The 24606-nt window shown below is 41.4% G+C and overlaps 1 protein-coding gene across 1 annotated transcript in view; it reads left to right on the top strand.

Annotated features, from left to right (window-relative positions):
• The first annotated feature begins 18390 nt into the window (after positions 1–18390).
• The window catches only part of LOC126298656 (zinc finger FYVE domain-containing protein 9), a 390138-nt gene continuing 383922 nt past the window's right edge, over positions 18391–24606 (top strand). Inside the window, exon 1 of the mRNA XM_049990071.1 lies at positions 18391–18956. Within this exon, the coding sequence (XP_049846028.1) occupies positions 18899–18956 (58 nt within the window). The 5' untranslated portion in view covers positions 18391–18898. The remainder of the gene's footprint in view (positions 18957–24606) is intronic.

Below are 24606 nucleotides of genomic sequence, written 5' to 3'. Positions count from 1 at the left end.
CCTGACTGTAAACCATTAGGTGAATCACGACAACAAGCCTCTCGGAGACTGACGCATCTTGAGAGGAAATTTTAAAGGCAACCGAATCTGCAGAAGGAATATGCTGCATTCATGCACGAATACGTTGAACTGGGACCCATGGTGGTCTATAATTCTCAAGGTATTATTGGTCCAAGGTGTCCAAGGTCCATGCAGTCTTCAAGGAATGCAGCTCCACTACTAAGTTGAGGGTACTGCTGCCACTTCTAATGGAGTATCTCTCAATGATATCTTCATGGCAGGTCCCACTGTCCAGCCATATTTATTTTCCATTATTATAAAATTTCCGTCATTTAATGTGACTCTGTCAGCTGACATAGCAAAAATGTATCGCCAAGTGTCTCTACATCCTGATGATCAGAACTTACAGAGAATTCTGTGACGGGAATCACCGTCTGAACCGATGCAAGAATATAGACTGTGTACACTCACTTATGGAACCGCTCCTGCTGCGTTTTCTTGCTTCTAGGTGTCTTCAACAGTTGGCTTTGGAAAGTCAAAACAGGTTTCTAATGGCATCGCAAGCGTTGATGTCTAGCTGTTATGGAGATGGCTTCTTAGGTGGACCAGTTACAGAAGCTGAAGCTCAGGAACTTCAAACCCAGCTGACTCAACTACTTGTGTCTGGGGATTTCCAATGAGGAGATAGTCCTCCAATAGTCACAAAGTCTTGGAAAACATTCCTGTGCAGGGCAGAGAAAAGCCTTTGTCTTGTCATCTTACAGGTGAACAGGCCATGAAAACGTTAGTATTATTATGGCACTCTGACTCTGACACATTCCAGTGCCATGTGCAGCTGAAGAGCCATTGGCTTTCAAAAGTTACCAAGCACAATGTCCTATTTACAATAGTATCAATCTATCACACACTGGGGCTTCTAGGTCCAGCAGTCATAAGAAGTACATTGTTGTTGCAGCTCTTGTGGCAACTAAACCTTGATTGGGATGAAATTCTTCCATCCAACCTGACTGATGAATGGTATTTTGATTAACAGGAAGATCATTCCTTGCCCCCATTATATTAAATTAGAAATTCATGGTTTTTGTGATGCTTTCCAATAACAATGTGTTAATCTCATTGGCTGCAACCAAATCTCGTGTTGCCCCTGTAACATAATAGTCTCTTCCATGACTGAAATTATGTGGTGCTCTCCTTCTTGTTTGACTCATTCACAAGGTGGCCAATGCCTTAGACATCATAGATAGTGTCGACATTCATTTGTGGATGGACTCCACAATAGTCCTCTGTTGGCTTCAGCATAGTCCTGGTCATTGGAAAACTTTTGTTGCCAACAGAGTCTCAGAAATTCAGGAACTGAGTTCAGTTGCCAACTGGAGACATGTCAAATCAGAGGACAATCCTGCTGATCACTTACTATGTGGTATTAATCGAGCTGCTTTGAGTTCACTTTTTCAGTGGTGGTCTGACCCATCATGGCTATCCACTTGCGACCTCGACTGCAACACCTGTACTTCACTTAGTGTAGAAGATTCACCCGACAGAAGGTGTATACAAGTATCCTTGGCGTTGGTCATTAAACTTGATGATGAACTACTGGGTAAATATTCATCATTGAAGAAAACCTACAGAGTTTTGTCCTATATGCTGAGGTTTGCTAATAATACTAGGCTTCAGAAATCAGACAGGATAACTGAGCCACTCATTCTACAGGAATCCCAAAACGCTAACAAAAGGGCCTTTGGCACAGCTCAGCATAGTGAATATGGTAATGAAATCGCTTTGTTAAAGGCCATTCCCCATGTTCTACATAATAGAAAATTAAGGGATTTGCACCCTTTGTTGGTGCTGAAGGTATCTTACAAGTAGGAGGGAGATTAATGAATGCTGATGTACCATATGATTAGAGCCATCCTATTATTGCACCACATAAGCATCATTTGAAAAAACTTCTCATAATATATGAACATGAAAATCTGTTGCATGCTGGCTCACAATTTTTGTTGGCTATGTTCTGTAGGAGGTTTTGGATCCCCAATGGGAGTAACACAGACAAAGGAGTTATCAGGAAATGTTTAAAATGCTTTAGGCTTAAGTCGATGACAGCAGTTCAACTCATGGGTCAGCTACGTACAGCTACAGTAAACCAGTCTCGTCCATTTCAACACTGTGGAGTAGATTATGCACCCTCTATTGTTGTAAAACATGGTGGAAGACGGAGTAAGGTTACCACCAAGGCTTATATTGCTCTATTCATCTGCATGGCAACCAAGGCCATCCACTGAGAATTAGTCAGTGACTTTGTAACAAGTTCATTTTTGACTGCCCTCAGGGCATTCATCGCAAGAAGAGGGAAACCTTCTCAAATGCACAGTGACAATGGCACCACATTTTTAGGTGCAAACAATGAACTTAAACGTTTTTTCTCTAATGATTCTACTACAAGGAATCAGTTGGAGGTTCACTCCACCTCATGTCCCTCACTTTGGTGGACTCTGGGAGACAGGAATTAAATGTATGAAGTCTCATCTCAAATGCATCATCGGCAATGCAGTACTGACGTTTGAAGAACTGACTAATATGTTAATTCAGACAGAAGCATGCTTGAATTCAAGGCCATTGTGTCTTCTCTCTGATGACCTAGATTCTCCTGTCACTCTCACTCTTTGTCATTTCCTAATTGGACAGCCCCTTTGTGCTCATTGTGAACCCTCTGTCCTTGAGGTTCCCACCAACAGGTTGCACAGATGGCAACTTTTACAGCAGTTGCAACAGTTATTTTGGAAGAGGTGGTCCACAGAATACATACATAATCTGCAGCAACATAGGAAATGAACATCAGAAGCGGTACGGCAACCCCAGATCGGCGATCATGTGCTGATGTGCTGGTCAAGGAGGATAACCTGCCTCCCTTGGTGTGGAGCCTGGGTGTCACTGACCAGTTGTTTCCTTGTCCTGATAAGTGTGTACATGTGGTGATGGTGAAAACTGCTAATGGGCAGATTAAGAGGCCTGTAGCAAAAGTGTGTCCCCTGCCTAAGCAGTGAATCAGTTAAGTGTTCCCTCAGATCTGTGTAGTGGTACGTGATACAGGCCCACTGCCAAATTGCCATTTACTGGAATAACCTCTTAATTCATAAAATCAGCTTGAGAAGCTGTTGATGTTTTCTTGTGGAGTGACTGCTGTTAGTACTGATTGTCACGTCTTTATGCAGTATGATATTAATACTTTATTGTTTTGTGCTCTACGTGTTAGTACCCATCATGTTTTACATACAGTGTGAGAGTGGTGTTTTGGTGGTGTGTGCATTCCAAATGTTAGTGTATTCATGTTTTATGTGCATTGATACGGTGTCTAGCGATATTCTTATTGTTTTCCTTGTTTTGGATTTGTTGTTTGTTAAAATTATGGTTATTTGTAAAATGAGAAGCTTCGTTTTAGAGTGGGAATATGTTTGGAATCTACAACTCACTCCAACTGCCATCTAGTGGCAGCTTCCAAACTGGGCAGGTCAGACTATCCAGTATAGTCTGCTCCCTGTTGGGAGACCTTGTAACGTACATGCAGAAGTGGATCTCCCAGGTCCTTTGTGCATGTAAGTAAGTTTAGCGTGCTGTAACGGCCGAGCAGGTAGCAGATGGGAGTGTATGTCTCTCAGCTAAGCCAGGAGCCTCAGTCGGCATGCTGCCTGAGCACATTGTAAAGGATATTAGAATAAACATTTATACTAGATATTGTGTTCCATCTACCTGTTGTGATTGGAAATAAGGGGAGGACAGCGAGTCCTCTCGCACTATACACTCAAACTCAAATGTACCAACGTGGGAGGAAGACCCTATGCGAACAAGCAGTACATCCTAACGTAAGGGGTGATAGATTCATTTCGTAAACAGCTGCACAATATAGCAATGTCTGAGTTCAACTGGATCTGCTGTAGTGTTCAAACAGGACGATCTATGTGGCTGTAACAAAATGGATGCACAGAACGTCCCGTCATCGGCTGCACTAAGCAGATCCTCACTTTGACTGTGATATTGATTACAGTACACCAACTCATATCATTGTTCTTTCCAACGCTTTCGTTTGTGGGACTGCTGTTGATTATCAGATAGTGCTAGACGCCTGTGTTTTACAACACCTGCTTGAGAGAGTCTTGGCAGTGCTGACTGTTAGAATTAAACATCAAATAATTTCATAGAGCTCAGGAAAATCAAGACACTTAGCCGGTGAGTGTTGGCATACGATAATTTTTTCGGGTGTTGTACACACATAAACGACAGTTGCACTGTTTGTCTTAAATGTGTATATGTTGCAATGTAAAGTTACTGTGGCTTATATTCTGGCATGTGCAAAGAAAATGTCTTTGTCCCATCATAAAGGAGGTAGAGATTCAACACATTGATAGCTGTAAGGGTATGAGAGGGGTTTTGCATGGAAAATTATGTGCTCTATAGATACTAAGATTTGTTCCAGAACCATAGCCATGAAGAGGAGTGACTTCCAGTAACTCTCCCAGTGTCATATTGCAGCAGCAATAGTACTATTTATTAGTAATTACGCACATAATATATGTGCCTGGTTCCCAATATTCTTGTAAGTCTAGAGATGGCTGTCGGGAGAATAGTAGCAAGAGAGGAGGTCGAAGCCAGAAACAGTATCTCAGCGGACACCTTTGTTCTGGGCTGGGACTAGCCCATCGTTTGTACCCCAGTTCTGAGAGTCCGAGAAAGCTTGCACCCTGAAACAGGTTATGAAAGTTTGGCTGACGACTCATCCTTAATGTATGAATAGTGAACCAGTACCCAGTCTGCATTGGACCACTTTTGGGACCGCGTGTGTTGCAAGTACACTGCATGATTGTTGGCGCTGGTAATATTTACAGCATTCGAATTCTTACCACTCAGGTCTGTCTGGGGGGAAGACCCTCCTTGACTGACAGGCCTCTCTCTGGTTGACACGTGCTTCCATGGCTATGGCCATGCACAGTGTTTATGGCGATAATTTTCTCCGGTCTCTGACAATTGGCGCTGTACTGCGGCACCGGTGCGGGTACGTGGAATGTAAGAGTGTTTTCAGTGACCTCAAACGTATAGCAATGAATGGATAGTGTTTCTCAATACATCACAGCAGTGTTTGTTGTTGTTACTATCCTATCATGTGGCAGACACTTTCCTCCCTCCTTCTTCGTCGTGGTGTAGCTAAGAGAACCATTCAACTTATGAATTCTGTACTTGTTGTTGTGGTTTTCAGTCCAGAGACTGGTTTGATGCAGCTCTCCATGCTACTCTATCCTGTGTAAGCTTCTTCATCTCCCAGTACCTACTACAACCTACATCCTTATGAATCTGTTTAGTGTATTCATCTCTTGGTCTCCCTCTACGATTTTTACCCGCCAAGCTGCGGTCCAATACTAAATTGGTGATCCCTTGATGCCTCAGAATATGCCCTACCAACCGACCCCTTCTTCTAGTAAAGTTGTGCCGCACATTTCTCTTCTCTCCAATTCAATACCTCCTCATTAGTTATGTGATCTACCGATCTAATCTTCAGCATTCTTCTATAGCACCACATTTCAAAAGCTTTTATTCTCTTCTTGTCTAAACTATTTATCATCCATGTTTCACTTCCATACATTGCTACACTCCATACAAATACTTTCAGAAACGACTTTCTGACACTTAAATCTATTCTCAATGTTAACAAATTTCTCTTCTTCAGAAACGCTTTCCATTATCAGTCTACATTTTATATCCTCTATACTTCTACCTTCATCAGTTATTTTGCTCCCCAAATAGCAAAACTCATTAACTACTTTAAGTTTCTCATTTCCTAATCTAATTTCCGCAGCATCACCCGATTTAATTCGACTACATTCCATTATCCTCGTTTTGTTTTTGTTGATGTTCATCTTATATCCTCCTTTCAAGGCACTGTCCTTTCTGTTCAGCTGCTCTTCCAGGTCCTTTGCTGTCTCTGACAGAATTACAATGTCATCGGCGAACCTCAAAGTTTTTATTTCTTCTCCATGAATTTTAATTATTACTCCTAATTTTTCTTTTGTTTCCTTCACTGCTTGCTCAGTATACAGATTGAATAACATCGGGGATAGGCTACAAGCCTGTCTCACTCCCTTCCCAACCACTACTTCTCTTTCATACCCTCGACTCTTATAACTGCCATCTGGTTTCTGTCGCTCCCTGTATTTTACCCCTGCCACCTTCAGAATTTGAAAGAGAGTATTCCAGTCAACATTGTCAAAAACTTTCTCTGAGTCTACAAATGCTAGAAACGTAGGTTTGCCTTCCCTTGATCTATTTTCTAAGATAACTCGTAGGGTCAGTATTGCCTCACGTGTTCCAATATTTCTACAGAATCCAAACTGATCTTCCACGAGGTCGGCTTCTACCAGTTTTTCCATTCGTCTGTAAAGAATTCATGTAAGTATTTTGCAGCTGTGACTTATTAAATTGATAGTTCGGTAATTTTTACATTTGTCAACACCTGCTTTCTTTGGAATTGGAATTATTATATTATTCTTGAAGTCTGAGGGTATTTCACCTGTCTCATACATCTTGATTACTAGATGGTAGAGTTTTGCTAGGCTTGGCTCTCCCAAGGCTGTTAGTAGCTCTAATGGAATGTTGTCTACTCTTGGGTCCTTGTTTCGACTTAGGTCTTTCAGTGCTCTGTGAAACTCTTCACGCAGTATCATATCTCCTATTTCATCTTCATCTACATTCTCTTCCACTTCTATAATATTGTCCTCAAGAACATCGCCCTTGTATAGACCAAGGAAGAGCGGCGCGTTTCGTAACAGCGTTATTTAGTAAGCGTGACAGCATTACGGAGATGTTTAGCAAACTCGAGTGGCAGACTCTGCAAGAGAGGCGCTCTGCAACACGGTGTAGCTTGCTGTCCAGGTTTCGAGAGGGTTCGTTTCTGGATGAGGTATCTACTATATTGCTTCTCCCTACTTATACCTTCCGAGGAGATCACGAACGTAAAATTCGAGAGATTCGAGTGCGCACGGAGGCTTTCCGGCAGTCGTTCTTCCCGTGAACCATACGCGACTGGAACAGGAAAGGGAGGTAATGACAGTGGCACGTAAAGTGCCTTCTGCCACACACCGTTACGTGGCTTGCGGAGTATAAATGTAGATGTAGATGTAGATGTAGACCCTCTACATACTCCTTCCACCTTTCTGTTTTCCCTTCTTTGCTTAGAACTGGGTTTCCATCTGAGCTCTTGATATTCATGCAAATGGTTCTCTTTCCTCCAAAGGTCTCTTTAATTTTCCTGTAGGTAGTATCTATCTTACCCCTAGTGATATGCGCCCCTACATCCTTACATTTTCCCTCTAGCGATTCTGTAGTACTTTTAAAAAAGAAAATACGGTTTCCAGACCTATAGTGGTCAGGAACTCCGTAACTGTGATGGTATAAATTCGACTCGAAATGGAGATTCTAACTATCACTTCACTCATTAGTCCTTCCACTCGTGATGTCAAATAATAAAAGGCTTTGATTATTAAATGAATTTTCTCGTCAAGAAACATAACACTATTTTTTGTGCATACAAAAGTAGTAGGGCAACAAGGACGCCAGCACATTTTGTTCGTGTGGGCTGTCTACATCAGGGCAGGTACGCACTCAGGGGTAAACCTATTGACTGGTACTTAACCTATTGTCCTCCTTAGATTGACAGATAGTGAGTAATTATGTGGGCTTCAAACTGCTGCAACTACTCAAGCCATTCCTCTTCTTGTTCATAAAATTGGCGAAAAGGCTGTATAGCACTTGGAGCTGCTGTAGATGTAGTTTGTTGTTCTATTGGGCAGGCAGCATTTTCCAATAGCTGCTGCACCATCTTCACCAGGGTTGATATATGTTGGGTCTGACACTGAAACCTCTGCAGTAGCTGTGTTGCATTTGTCACTTGCAGATGAGGCGCCTGTGCAGGGGGTGAGTGACATGTGATGTTCATATCGGAAGACACAAAGGCAACCAATAAAAATAAGTACAAAAACAAAGAAAATTTCTGCAATGCCTGCCTGAAAACATTTATTAGCAAATACACAATATGAGATACTGTTAAAGCCCAAAACAGAAAAGCCCATGAGCAAAAACAGGTTGTCGCTATGGGATCCGTTGACCTTCTCGTCACCAATGTTGTAGCCAGCCCACTCGTCAAATATGGGGTACATAGGAAACCTGCTTTCTCGGGTCACTTAGACAACAATTAAAGGCAAATCGTATTAATGAATTTTATTACAAAAAGTGATCATTATACTTTGTGAGATACAGATGTGTTGCGAGTAAAGGGCGACAGACAAACAAGAAATCTCTTCAGTGTATATGATTTGTAATACAAGAGGAGTAACAATGTTCCTAAATCGCTGCTATACAAGTGCCTGTTCTTGATGCCGCCGTGAAAGTCGGCGAACTGCTAGTCTTCAACTGGGCTGTGGCCAAGTGGTGTGCACATGTCTTCATTGCGTCAAGGGTACTGCTGTCGAGTTGTCGTCCCAATTTTATATCAGAAGTGGTACTGGGTTTTCGAGAGGGCGGGGAGGGTGTGAGGGTGACATGAAAAACCACTTAACCAAACAATATAGATAATCCCCAATGGGTTATAATGCTCTAAGCAGAACAATAAGTTAAGGGCATGTCAATCAGAGGAGAACAATAGATTTGCCCATGAAGGTATGCTTACCCCTGAATGTAGGCAACCTGCACTAACAAACTGCACTGATGTCCTTGTTGCCCTACTACTTCCTCTCTGTATAAATGATTTTGGGTCTCAACCGAACCTGGCGACTTATTTGTTTTCAACTCATGCAGTTGCTTCTCAGTTCCAGGGTACCTATTAGGCTCCATTAAGCTATTACTTTGTCCTCCATATTTACGTCTGTGTGACGGTCAAACGACTGTATGTTTGTATGATCTTCCTGAAGAAATTACTTTTAAACCTGAAGTTTGAAGCTCAGGTTACCATTTGCTGTCTTCTACTGCCACACCAGACTGGTCAACAAATGACTGGATATAAGCCTCCGTCCTGCTTGGTGATTTTAAGTAGAACCAGAATTTTCTGAGGTTCTCAGCGATACCTTTTTCTAAGGTATGGTAGTGCTAATTGTTGTATGTTTCGCTCATCGCTCTTTTCACAGGTGCATGAACATCTATTAACTTTTGTCTGTTGTTGTTTACTTATTTTTTTTCTAACCAAGTGTGCAAAAGTCTCTGCTTTCTCAGTATTTTCCGAATTTGATTATTAAACCATGGAGGCTCTTTAACGCTCCTCAATCCGCCTACTTTGCACATACAGGGTATGATTGACCATCAGTTTTATACTTTGCCCATAGTTTCTCTAAATCTGTCGTATTGGATCTACATACTGTGTATTCACTGTGTAAGTGAGATACTAAAAACTACCTGTTTGCTTTTTCTGGCATTAATAGTCTCCTAGCCCTGTTAAAGGATTTGTTAAATATAGTAAGCTTTGTCTCTATGATGACATCATGATCACTAATCCCTGTCTCTGTACCGACACTGCCGATAAGGTCAGGCCCATTAGTAGCTACAAGATCTAAGATATTTCCATTATATATGGACTGTTGCACTAGCTGCTTAACATAGTTTTTGGAAAATGTGTTCAAAAGTACTTCACAAGACAGCCTGTCTGTATCAACTGCTACTAATCTGTAGAATTCCTAGACTATACTCTGTAGGTTATAACCACATCCACTTAATATTGCAATACATTCTGTTCTTAATGTCAATATTTGTAGCTGCTTCGGGCTTATCATTTAGTGTTCGCACAATACATTTTAGTTTAGTTAGTCTAGGGGTATATACCATCTCCTAACTTCGATAGCTTTCTACATACATTTTGACTCGGTAATTAGATATATTTTGGATTTGAATGGGAAAATATTCATGAAATTTGACTTTAATGGTCTCAAACATGTGACTGAATGCATCATTTGTTGCCAATTACTCAAATATTTTGCGCTAGTCTATAGTAGATAGACTTGTTGTGAAAGCATCAAAACATTTCTCAATACATAATTTGAATGCCAGCTGATAACATATTGCATGCTCACTGACTTTGTCCATAGCTTAGTGTTTACGCCACTGTGATCTGCATAGGGTCAACCACATTTACTTTGTAGTCCCAGCTACTGAGGTTTGTGACAATTGTATCAAAACAGACATCATGTCTTATTTGTAGATAGTCCTTAGTTGCTTACTAAGTTCATAAAAGCTCTGTTTTCTTCATTTTCCTCCCAGATATGAATGCTGAAGTCTCCACATTAGTCCATTAAATGATACAGACAGTTTTCGAACTGATTGATGAAATTTTCAAAATTGCCATCTGAGGAACGATACATGGAAGCGAATTAAGTTAGCGTCTGCTAGCCCAAAACTGTAAGTTTTAGGTTCAAATCTATCCAGAACTATTGAGGTCGACTTCCTTAACATTAAGCTTACTATAGCGACGCAGCGCGAGTGGGGCAGCTACAGTGAAGTGATGGTGGGGCGGTGGAGCAGTGGGCTGTTGAGGGCACTGGAGATGGCCACTGGTGGCTAGGAAAACTTAGGTAAAATCGGCTGCTAGGTATACAATCTTTATTCAGTCTTATGCTACAATAATCTAAGTGCTGCAAAGCCATGGACCCCCCCTCCCCCCACCCCCCTGCAGGTATGTGGTCTGCCAGCTGCACCGTCACCTGCAGAAGGTCATGGCACCTGGCTGGGCATCTCTTTACACGTTTCCCAAGTGTTCAGGGTCAGTTTCAGTGCCCAACTGTGGCTAGTGAGTATCACATCTTCATGTGTCACGAAAAATAATCCCGTTTCCATCGATAGTACCTGCAGGGAGCCCACTCCACTCCCAGTGAAGAGATGGAACACCGCCAAGACAAGCACTCCTCTCATCTCTACATCGACCTGTGGCATCCTGTGACAGGGAATCGTCATCACTCCCCTCCTCCCTTTGAAAAGTCTGCTATCTTGCAGATATACAAAAGAAAACACTACCCTAAAATACCTAACTTACATACAAATGAACACAATGTTATAACACTACATATAGCATGAGACACAACTCAATCTCCCAATTTTCACAACCATTCGCTACATTAGTCATTTATGCTTCCACATTAACCACTAGATAACCACTTATCATTTCAATTGTATACATCTTAACATAAAACATAAGCTATTCTCTCCTATTATTTAGTCTTAATCCATATGAAATATCACATGCAGGTCACAGAAGGTTTTTCCCCTTCCCCTTCTTCCTACTGTCCATAACTGTAACCTCAGCTGAAGACGACACTTGTGTCAATGCACCTGGAACACATTGAAACACCTTGAGGCACCCAACACGAATAATCATTGCACAAGTCTGTAAATAAGGTTTGATGATGACCAGTTACACTGTTGCAATAACCTGGCTGATATCTGCTCATTATGCACATTGTATTTCATATCTCACATATAAATACACATCTTCTTTCCTTGACTTCTCCAAGTAGTGTACTGCCATTCCCCTATTCATTGTTCTAAAACCACCATGTCCCAAAAATAAGTGGTTATGCACTTTCCTCTTTTAACTCTACTGGCATGACTGCCTTCGGTCCCAAACAAACTACCCATCACAAACAGTAATATGTGGCGTCACTGTGTGCAGTTCACATTCTGTATCAGCATGTTGTGCTGTTTGCCAATGAGTAAAACTGTGATGAGGTGTCTGTATCACAACTACCTTTAGGCTTAAACCATCCACTTTTGTATGTTTCTTACCAGGTTAGCATAAGCTTGCATTGGGCTTCATACTCGAATTCACTCAACCCCAATGCCTATTTGGTCAATCTACTAGAAGGATCTTTCAGTCCTAACAACCACTTAAAAGCTGCATTGTCAGTTATTACTTTAAACTTCTTTCCACACAAATAATAGCAGAAATATGTGATTCCATACATCTCTTTTTCTTTTATGGAATAGTTTTTCTCTGCTCTGTTCAATTCCCTAGAGAGATATGCTACGAATGCTTCTCTCCATTTACTATTTTACCGGGAACACACTCATAATCCGGAACAAATAGTATTGTCCTTTATGTTAACGCCCTCTTTAGCTCCTCAAATATGTGTTGATATTCCTTTACCCATTTAAACTTTATGCCCTTTCTTAACAGTCGCATAAGTGTTCTGTCCACACCAGCAAATCCTTTTATGAGTCTTCTGTAATAATTCACTAAAATCGTGAAAGGCTGTAACTCTTTAGTATTACTAGGAATTGGAAATTCCTGTACTGTCTGTACCAATCTGAGATCCATCTTAATTCCTTCACAGCTAATCACATGTCCTAAATATGCTACTACTTCTAAAGTAAAGTGACGTTTTTTCGTGCTCAGTATTCAATGTGCTGCTCCTAACTATCTAAAAACCTGTTGCAAATGTTGTGTATGTTCTGCCATATCCTTTGCGAAAACAGTTGTATCATCTAGGTATGCCATGCACTGACAAGGTTTCAGTCCCTTCAGTTTTCCATCTAGCAAACGTTGAAACGTTGCTGGATCATTATTCAACCCAAGTGGGATCCTATGATATTGATAGTGGCCCCAGGTGACCGAGGATTCTGTTTTCGGATGGGCTTCAGAGACTACCTCTGTCTGGTGGTACCCTATCATCAGATCAATGCTAGAGAACGACTTATACTCCCCTAATTTGTCTGTAGCCTCAGTGCTGTTTGGTACTGGATGGGTATTGCTAGCGATTTTTCTGATAAGGTGTCTGTAATTACGGCAGCACATATATCTCTAGTACCACTTTGTGACTTCTTTGATGCAACCACCATGGCTGCCTTCCTATGGACTAGTGCCCTCCTCTATCACTCCATCTGCTAGTTGTTGATTAATATATTTTTCCAACATTGGTTGCAAATATAATGGTCTGCAGTAATGTTTAGAATATACCAGTGATTCATTTCCAGTAGGGATATGATGTAATGTTATAGGCATCAATGATAAAGACCATCATGGAAAAGGCAAATCCTCTAACTCAAACAATAACTTCTCTATTTCCAGTATGTCCATGCATTTAAGAAGCTCTACTTTCTTAAGCAATTTAGTTTTATCGGCAGTTTGCATATTATTCTGGTGCACACTGACTGAGTCGCTATCCACATTATGCAGAACTTCCAAATTAGATACCAACATTCCTTTTGTCACCTCTACTCCATGAGTTCCAAAATTATCCAAATTCACACGTACCACTTTTCCATCCAACCTCTCATGTGTGCATAGAATGCTTCTTCTTGCACTTCAACGTGGTGTGTCTAATACATCATTTTCCTGTTAGAGAGCTCACAGTTCGTAGTAATTGATGGAGAGTCATCGAATAAAACAGCAGTGGTTTCTGGCGTTCCACAAGGTAGAGCCTTCTGCTGTTCCTTATCTATAGAAACGATTTAGGAGATAATCTGAGCAGCCATCTTAGGTTGTTTGCAGATGATGCTGTCGTTTATCGTATAGTAAACTTATGAGAATTTCAAAACAAATTGCAGAAAGATTTAGAAAAGATACCTGTATGGCCCAAAAATTGGCAATTGGCCCTAAATAATGAAAAGTGTGAGGTCGTCTACATGACTGCTGAAAGGAATCCGTTAAACTTTGGTTACACGATAGATCAGTCAAATTTAAAGGCTGTAAATTCAACTAACTACCTAGGAATTACAATTACAAACCGCTTAAATTGGAAAGAAAAGATAGAAAATGTTGTGGGGAAAGCAAGCCTTGGACTTCGTTTTATTGGCAGAACACTTAGAAAATGTAGCAAATTTACTACAGAGACTGCCTCCACTACACTTTTCCTTCCTCTTTTGGAGTACTGCTGCGTGCTCTGGGATCCTTACCACATAAGATTAACGGAGTACATTGAGAAACTTCAAAGAAGAGCAGCACGTTTTGTATTATCGCAAATTAGGGGAGAGGGTGTAACTGACAAGATACAGGATCTGGGGTGGACGTCACTAAAACAAAGGCGTTTTTCATTGCGGCGGAATCTTTTCACCAAATTTCAATCACCAACTTTCTCCTCTGAATGCGAAAATACTTTGTTGACGCCGATCTACACAGAGAAGAACAAGCATCATTACAAAATAAAGGAAATTAGAGCTCACATGGAAAGATATAGGTGTTCGATTTTTTTCACGAGCTTTCGAGATTGTAATAATAGAGAAGGTGGTTCTATGAACCGTGTGCCAGGCACTTAAGTGCGTATCCATGTAGATGTAGATGCGAGTGGTTCTATCAAACACAATGATTTAACAGGCCATTGCAGTTCCTCATTGACCCTGAACAACTCCCCGGTACCATGCGGCACAATAACATGCAAATTAATCCTTAGTGTTCTTGACTGCAGTTCAAGAGGTACATCCCTAAAGACTGAAATACATCTTGTGATAGTGCTTCAATGACTGGAACACTGTCCCTCAAAGTTGAACTACATGTCAAAAAATGGTTCAAATGGCTCTGAGCACTATGCGACTCAACGTCTGAGGTCATCAGTCGCCTAGAACTTAGAACTAATTAAACCTAACTAACCTAAGGACATCACACACATCCATGCCCGAGGCAGGATTCGAACCTGCGAACGTAGCGGTCGCTCGGCTCCAGACTGTAGCGCCTAGAACCGCACGGCTACGCCGGCCGGCCTACATGTCACCTAAGATCGATTTCAGCATGCTGTGTTATCAGAAGTCTAACCAAAGATTATGCAGTAGCCTTCCCTTACATGGGCCATGACTTCTTTTTATTGCTAAAACTTGAAATATCTTCTATTGGTGATCCCAAAGACTTCACACATAAATTACAGCATTGAGGGTTCAGTCACCTCTGCCCCACGAAGTCCATACTTACAACTGGCACATACACCACTGTGTCCAATAAAAACTTGTGCTTTCTGTCCTTCACTACTCCCATTATATTACATTTCGTGTTTGTATCTATGCTTATTGTATCGAAATTTATCACAGACTCCACACAGTGGGCCTGGAGTTCTCTCTTGCATTGAGCAGGTGTTCATCCCTTGCTTCCCCGTACCATTCCTACAATCACGCTGGTTGAGCCCAACTATACCACATCTACTACAATGAGGTTGGTGACATTGCACATATTCTGTCCTCTGACATCTGAGGCATCCATTGTTAGTGAAAAATACTCCTCTTTTATACTGCATTCCAGTTGCTACATCAGTCTCTTCAAACTGTGTGGCTAACCTAACCACAGAATACAAGTCCTTCGCAGTACCTGTTCTCGCCCATCGCAACATATGTAGCATCAACACCCTTAAAATGTGTCCAATACCCTCTGTTACACTTCCACTTCCACTTTATTTGCCTCGTTACTAACCCCTAACTCATATGTCAGTATATTCACCTTACATGTCTTGTCTGCAAAATTCACTACTGACTCATTATGTTTCTTCGACAGAGTACTCAACTGTTTGAAAAAACATTGTGCTGTTTTGCTTCTTGTACTTTCGAAGTGAGCGCAGTTTCAGTTCATCAAATACTTGTGAGTCTCTTGGTCCTTCTATGTATCTGACGTACATCATGGCTTTTCCTACCAAATGCAACTTCGCCAGCTGCAGTAACTGACCGAGTGACCATCCTCCAATGCTGGCTACTCATTGCAGATAATTTAAAATACAGATTACATCATCAGTCGACTTCTCACAGAAAGGTGTAATCCAACTGGTGGTGACTGGATCTAGTGAAGGACTCAGTTGCTACGTTAGTTTTAACTGTTCATCCTTAGTTGAAGGCTGTCACACAAGTCTGTATCATTGTCTCTCAATTGTGCTTCTTCAATAACTAATGCTTCAACTACTTCCAGGCCAGCGACACCTCAGGTCTGAGACTCTGTCATTGTGAAATATTAATCTCTAATACACACTAAGTAACACAGAACATTCTTGCAATACATCATACACAACAATACAACATTTACATTTTATGTTTAATCATCAATCATCTTGACTCTGTGCACTGAATAGTCACATGCATGCACTTATGACAATTAACGCAAATTACCAGTACAGACTATGTACAGAGTACAGAATGCTCGAGCAAATTACACTGACCATATCTCATTGGTCATAAATAATGCTCCTTTGTAGTTCTGCAGAGCTGAGAGAGATCAATAGGTTTCACTGGCTGTATAAGAGTAACTCTCAAATTTCTGTGACCCCCCTCCCCCAACTGATACTCCACACCCTCTAAACTCAAAACAGGGAAAACCAAAAACAAAAATCATTAGTCTGCTTAATCTGCTCACTCATCCCATTGTGTAACAAAACTATGTGCTGTGATTATGAAGTGGTCGGCTGTGCTGACACCAGCTGCCAGACCAGGTCCACTGACACTAAGACCAGGTCCACTGTCACTAAATACGCCTGACACCAATTTGTAGCGACCTGTGGTGAATGGAGCCACTATGGTGTAGAGATGGTGGTGTGGTGGGATGTTGGGGAAGTTGTGATGGCCAGTAAAACTGGCCTACAAGATAAAACATCTTTATTCAGTCTTTTGCTACAACGATCTAACTCCTGGGATGCCACGGCAATGCCCTCCTACAAGCACATGGTCTGCCAGCTGTGCTGTCAACTGTAGAAAGCCCTAGAGTGATGCTGAATCTGTATCATCTGCATCTTGTTTTGCTGACACTGTTTTCTTCATTCAGCAGCTTGTGCTCAAGGTAGCACTATGCAACTGTGAACCAGAAGTGCCAGTGATGTGAACATCTGCCCAGTTTCTTGTGGTGGTACATTGCTACCAAAAGAGCAGATAGCCCTCGTGCAGGTGGCGTTACCACCTTGGCTGTGAACCACTGACCTCCAAAGCAGAAGTCAGGCTGCTGCTATAGAGCCTGGAGATAGCTCAGCTCATCCATTGTATTGTATGTTAACCGGGGCCTAGAAACGACGGAGAGGCTCTGTCTCCACTGCAGCCACAGTGGCCCACAGCCCCACAGCGACCACCGCAGTCCACTTCACCCCTATGCCGCCCCACACCAAACCACTCTTTCAGGGTTATTGTGCAGTTCGGTCCCTGGTGGACCCCCTCCCCCCCCCCCCCCCCCCCCCAGGGAACGTCTCACAGCAGACGAGTGTAACCACTATGTTTGCGTGGTAGAGTAATAGTGGAGTACGGGTACGTGGAGAACTTGCTTGTGCAGAAATTGCCGACATAGTGTAGCTGAAGTGACATAAGGGGAACCAGCCTGCATTCGCCAAGGCATGTGGAAAATCGCCTAAAAACGATACACAGACTGGCTGGCTCACCGGACCTCGACACAAGTCCGTCAGGCGGATTTGTGCCGGGGACCAGACACCCCTTCCCAATCTGGAAAGCCATGCGTTAGATCGCATGGCTAACCAGGTGGGCTTAGCTCATCCATAGTACTGCTACAAGCCTACAGATGCAAAAGTAAGTCCAGGAGCTGGTCTGGTGAAGTTGGCTGATCGAACAGTGTTGGCTGCTGGCTGGCCCATAACATGGTGGAGACTTCCATGGGCTCTGGTGTCATGAAGGGTGCTGCCTAACTATGCATGACCGTGCCAGAATCAAAGGGTGCTTATTAGTGGCAAATGGTACTTTTGTTGTGCTGATGTGTTGCTTCCAGGCACTTGCAGATCAACACTTTTGTGCCCCAGTGGTGTGGAACCTCCTCTCAGGAAGGTTCGTAGCTACACTGTGATTCTGCAATGTTGCCAGAGCTGCTCTGCTCGGCCTGACCGTCTTGTGGTACTGTAGAAAAGCAGGCTCTTTTATGGAATCACATGCCAGCACCTTTGCACCTGCCTGCTCGCCTTACATACTGCTGCAATGGAGCCGCTTTTCTCACGGTGAGAATTAGAGACGGTGTTACACTTACTATTTTCATATACAACCGCACCACCGTGAATAACACTTTCGCTGCACCATTTCCACATATTCTATACATCAGTAGTATTCTGTTTTTGGTTGGACTAGCCATATACCCAATAAATCAGGTCTCACTTCCTCAACAAAGAATGATAATACATCAAGTTTTGTCCTCAGGTGCACTGCCTGTATTCAAGTCTGCATTTTTTCAATGTTCTCATTTCTTTTTTACTGGAATATTTTTGGTGTTGAGGGTTTATCGCACTGGAATGAAAAATGTGTTACCGCAACATTCTTATTGTTCTTTATTTTATCTTTCAGTCGAAATCAAATCAATTTTGAAGCTAATATTCAGTCTCTTCATTTTCAATTTTTGAACTTAAAACTGATGCCAGCTGAGAAAGTATTTTGTAGAGAAATTTGTTACATTTCGATTTATAGTGTCACCTCTTACTTTGCTAAGGTGGAACCTAAGATGATGAACCGTATACAAATCAAGATTTTTCTGTTCGTAAAGTGAACCGTATTTGCAAGACCCTAATTGCTATAATTCGATTAACAACTTTGACAAGTCATATGCGTTGGGCGACGTAGACGCAATACGAAGTACTCAGACCAAAGATGTCTTATTTTACCGTGTTTCGCTGATGAAGTGAGAGCTTGTTTACCCAGTGACAGATAATCAGTGCGGTTATGAAATTGTTTTCGTAGTGTTAATGACGGTGCACACTGTGAGTTTTGTCTGAAAGTAAAATGCAGAAACAATACATTTTCGACCTGTACCATATTTTCACGTATTTTGAAAATTTATGCGAGTTTCAAAAGTCCGTGCATCACAGAGAAACACTGACTATTTTGACAAGTCTCTTCAGTCGATGCGAGCCTGCGTTTGTAATGTCATTTATTTCTTCCAGTCGGTAATCCGTACCTTAGACAATCCTGTTAATCTCGTATGACAACATTCTGAAAAATGGAAAAATTTACAGTAGATTTGGACAAAGTTTTGGATGAATTTGAATTCAATGAAGGTAAGCCTTACATGTTGTAAACATATACCCTAGTTATCAGTCATTTACTTCGTGATAAGAATATAACAAATTTCGAACAACAAGCTAAATTACTAGATAGTGAGAAATGCATTGCTAGGTTAAACGATTTAGCAGATGTCACACTGTATTCAAAACACAGTTTTAATTATCGTATGAGGAAACAGCAAGTTACTTTCAGTATTCGGAATGTAGTGGGAGAAACTGGATGACAAGTCATACTAGAGTAATTCTGTGAACTGAATTTGAGAATGATCATTTTTGTTGTGTCTAACGTGATATTCATATCTATGGTGCTTTATCAAATATGTTTGTGACACATGGAGACTGGTCATTTGTATAGTATTAATGGAAAAAATATATGTGTGTGTTCGGACAACGGCATTATGCATGATCAGCCCCTATGCTTTATGCATTCCAACATGAATAATCTCCAGTCACTCCATTAAGGTATGATGAACACTTGCTCAATGCAACAGAAATGGCTCCTTAAATCCGCCAGGGAGAAAAAAAAAATTGTCTGTCAAGATGTATACAAATTTTACAAAACTGAACAGAAAAATATGACATAAAAGTAACTCCAGAACAGATAAAATATCACAACATGTTAATGTAATGTACCTATTATTTGTAACATACTCAAGCAGTGGAGAAGGTGGTATATAGAATGAAAGGATCATCAGGCATTGGGCATGGCAAGACATCCTGTGAAACATTACTGAATGTCTTCTCTGAAAACTACCTAGAACAGGTAGTTCAGAACCCCTTTCATGATGGAAATCTGTTAGATCCAGTGGCTACAACTAGGTGTGACCTCTTTGAGGAAGACGACATCAAAACTGGTCTACTGATCACAAGGCAGTTATAGCAACATTGAATACCAAAACACAAACAGCAACTAAAACAAGCAGAAAGATTTATAAGTTCAGCAAACTAGACAGAGAAACAGTAGTGTCATAACTCATTGAGGAACTTATAACTTACAGCACAGTGCAGGAGCATTTACAGCTCAAGTTTAAAAGAATAGTTGACCATGCACTGGCTACATATGCACCCAGTAGGACGATTCACAATTGGTGAGATCTTCCATGGCATACTTTCACTGTAAAGAAACATCTAAAGAAACAGACTACTCCATAATAGATATAAAACAAAGCAGAGGGCTGTAGGTTCATGAATGAAACACATTTGGCAGTCAGGAGAGTAATGTGTGTAGCATTCAGTGACTACTGTAGCAAAGAAATTCGGGTCATATGCAAAGTTATCTGATATCCTTGACACCCATTTGTTGTAGAATCTTAGAACATATTCTGAGCTCAACCATAAAGAGATATTTTGAACATAAAGATCTCCTTCATGCCAAGTAGCACAAATTTTGAAAATGTAGATCATGTGAAACCCAACTTGCACTTTTCTAACATGACATCCTGAAAGCTATGAATCAAGACAGTCAGCTAGAAGCCGTATTTCCTGATTTTCAAAAAAGCATTTAACTCGGAACCACACCTAAGCACATTATCGAAAGCACTGTCATATGGTGTATCAGAATGAAATAAGTGACTGGATTGAGGATCCTTGGTAGGGAGGATGCACATGTTATCTTGGATGGCGAGTCATTGATGATGTAGAAGTAGCTTCAGGTGTACCGCAGGGAAGTGTGCTGGGCCCTTTGCCATTCATGTGGTATATTAATGATTTGACGGACAATATCAATAGTAATGTCAGACTTTTCGCAGTTGATGCAGTCATCTGCAACAAAGTACAGTCTGAACGAAGCTTTACAAATAGTCAGTAAAACCATACTAAGATTTTAAAGTGGTGCAATGAATGGCAGCTTGCTGTAAATGTTCAGGGATGTAAGATTGTGCATTTCACAAAACAAAAAACATTGTATATTATGCAGGTGGAATCTGGAAACTCGTAAAAATGCTAAGGTAGGGGCATTAAGTGAAACAATCACATAGGCTCAGTTGTGGGTAAAGTAGGTAGCAGTGTCAGTTTATTGGTAGAATACTAGCGAAATGCAATTACTCTACGAAGGAGATTGCTTAGAAATCACTTGGGCGACCCACTGTAGAATATTTCTCAATTGTGTGGGACCTGTACCAAATACAATTAGCAGGGAGTATTGAAAGTGTGCAGAGTGTGACAGCAGGAGTGTCACTGAGATATTGATGGGACTGAACTAGCAGACTCTTGATGATTAATGTAAACTGTCCCAAGAACTGTCAATATTTCAAGGACCAGTTTCAAATGATGACTCGAGAAATATACTACAACCCCCCACATATTACTCCAATAGGGATAGTAAGGATAAGATCAGATTCATTACAAGATGGCCAGGGGCATTTAAACTGTCATTTTTCCAACACTCTTAAACAGGAATCGAATGGGAAAAAGCCCTGCTAACTGGTACAGTGAGAGGTACCCTGAATCATACACTTTACAGTGGTTTGCAGAGTGTAGATGTAGACGTGTCTGTAGGTAAATGTGGAGGAGATAATAGCCAAGTTGAGCATTGAACAGACAATTACATAAAGGCCCATCATTAAACTTGAAATTCTGCAAGATTCATGTTAGCTATAAAAAAGAACATTTTGTAGCAAAATTTGTCATCAGTTCAAATATTCTTGAAACATTTGTTTGTGTGTGTAGTTTTCCTTGTGCGTTGCTTGGGTTTCCAAGAGCTATGAGCTTGTATATATTTTATCAGCTATATTTATGAGACTCGTTACGCTAGTCTTCCTTAACTCCTCACTGACTTGTAGCTGAATGTGAACCTTCGTTTTTCAAGTCATGTGTACAACATTTATTTATAGGCTAGAAGGAGGTGCTTTATTAATGGACTCTGTATCTATATTAGTGATTAACAACTGAGAGTTCTTTGTCTATTTGTATTTTTCTGTTACGTTAGTAATATTTTCCTTTTGCATCATTCTGAAAATTGTTCCAGTGTGTGTCATTGAGCATGTCTATCTTACTACACCGAAACACCAATGTAAAGGGAGAACCAAAACTATTACTATTTTCTGTAAGTTAAGATATATTTCACACATGTTAGAGGTAAATATACTGTTGGTCCTACGGTTTGTTAGTGATAATTGACAGGGGAAAAAAAAAAAAAAAAACCTGGTTGGTTGATTATTGAATTCCAGACATAAGGATTTCTAGTGTGACACTCACTACAGTCATAAATAAGTTTGGTGTAGGGTACAGTGTGATCCATTGGTATATTATGTGAAGAGTGACATACATTGTGTACATGGCTTCTTTTTGTGTGTGTGTGTGTGTGTGTGTGTGTTAGTTATTAATGTGGGATGCATGTTTTCTTATGGTAAGTCTTATAAAATTTGATAAGTCCAGCTGAAAGAAGCAGCAGATGTGACTGTGTCATGTGCAGAATCAGCTGAGGTGCGGTGGAGCAAAATCACCTTTTCGGATAGCTTACCATGACACTTCATCTTGACAGCTTCTTTCAGCTGAGGTGAATCCCCATTTAAAGTGTTTGCTTTGATCTATTGTCTCAAGGTCACTAGGATATGGCCAGCACTCATCTGTGATGATTAGGAGGCTCAAGAAGTCATCTGGATTGTTGGGACACAACTGCAACAATTCCACATTTGTCTCAGTTCAGTACTCTCTTTGAATAGGTGTGAACAGTCACAGAACCTTTGTCATGTTCAAAATGTTGTGCAAGATGTTGAAAACTGGTCCACAACCGATTTTCAGTTGCCGGCCGCTGTGGTCTTGCAGTTCTAGGCGTGCAGTCCGGAACCGTGCGACTGCTATGGTCGCAGGTTCGAATCCTGCCTCGGGCATGGATGTGTGTGATGTCCTTAGTTAGGTTTAAGTAGTTCTAAGTTCTAGGGGACTAATGACCACAGCAGTTGAGTCCCATAGTGCTCAGAGCCATTTACACCATTTTTTTTTATTTTCAGTTTTTGCTTATTGCCTCAGTTGTGATATGCCAGTCTTCAAGCACCACAACCTTTGCTTCTCTTGTAATTCCCAGTTCTTCACAGAGAGATGGGTGGTCACTTTCTTCATTGCCATTCAGACGTTTTATTGCCATGCTGGTAGTGTCTGAACTTCCTAATCAATATGATGGTGCAGTGTTGCTGCCTTCTCAGCATGGATTGTTGCAGTGTTTTTAATCTTCAGATGAAATCGAGATGAAAGAAAAAGTATTACATGTGATATTCTATTTTATAAATAGACAGCACCATTTTTTTTGCTCCCCTAGTTGTGAACTACAGTACTGTGACATGGTGGTTTCAATGTGGTTTAACAGGACTGCATGCGTGTACCTGCAAGCAGCAAAATTCATTATGTAACCTACCCCTCTCTCTCTCTCTCTCTCTCTCTCTCTCTCTCTCTCTCTCTCTCTCTCTCTCTCTCTCTCTCTCTCACACACACACACACACACACACACACACACACACACACACACACCCTGATGTGTGATCAGCATGTGCTGGGTGGTGGGGAGATTGGTGGGGGGTAAGATGGAGGTATTGGGTAACATTATGAGGACAGTATTAGGGTTGCTAGGTGCACTGTCGAGAGACTGTGCTGGGATGAGAGAAAGAAGAGAAGGGAAAAGATTAGTGGGTATATTGACAGGATAGGAGTGTGTAACGTTGCAGTGGGAGCACGGAAGGGGGTAGGTAGGTGGAGGTCAGAGACTAGGGAAGGTTAATGCCAAGTAGGTTATAGGAATCAAGGACAAGAAAGCTGGTGTTGGCAGGAAGAATCCATATGGCACATGCTGTGAATCTGTCATTAAAGTGAATCGCATAGTGTTGTTTGACATTTTAATCAGCTAGGTGGTCCAGCAGTCTCTTGGCTATTGTTTGGCAGTGGCCACTCATGCAGACAAAGTTTCTTAGTTGTCATTTCCACATTGAAAGTTGGACAGTGGTCGCAGCTTAGTTGCTAGAGCACAACACTGCTTTCACAGGTGGTCCTGCCTTTGATGGGATAGGAGATGCTTGTGACAGAACTGGAATATGTGGTAGTGTGAGGGTTTCTGGGACAGGGTCTAGCATCCATGTCTTTTGCTGGGATAAGAGTCATGAGGCAAGGGGGTAGGAGCAGGGTGGAGTAGGGATGAACAGGGATATTGTGTAGGTTAGGTGGGTGACAGAATAACACTGTGGGAGGGTGGGGAGGGTATTCTGCAGTTTAGTGGACAATGAGAGGTAGTCGAAACCCCGGTGGAAAATGTTATTCAGTTGCTCCAGTCCTCAGTGATACTGACTCACGAGTTGAGTGCTTCTTCATGCCCGTGCGAGTCGAGTGCTTCTTTGTGGCTGGACAGTGACTTTTATCATGCTGTACTCAATGTGCGGTACAAAGTTTCTAAATTATGGTGATGCCATATAGGGATACAAAGGACAGGCAGGGCACGACACAGCTAACGAGCTTTCTTCAAACACTGCAGCATATGGGAGATGGATCTGCATTGACTGCAGCTTTTAATATGTTCCCTTACAATTATAATATTAACATCCATTGTGAAATGTTTGGTACTTTGCATGGATGGGCAAAGAAATCATAAAAATTTTTGTGAATGGAACAATTACAGGGCACATGTATTCATATCAATTTAACCACATCTCTAAAAATTGTC

Source organism: Schistocerca gregaria, chromosome X (assembly GCF_023897955.1).
Source record: "Schistocerca gregaria isolate iqSchGreg1 chromosome X, iqSchGreg1.2, whole genome shotgun sequence".
NCBI classification, from domain to species: Eukaryota; Metazoa; Arthropoda; class Insecta; order Orthoptera; family Acrididae; genus Schistocerca; species Schistocerca gregaria.
This window is presented reverse-complemented; position numbering and strand designations above follow the sequence as displayed.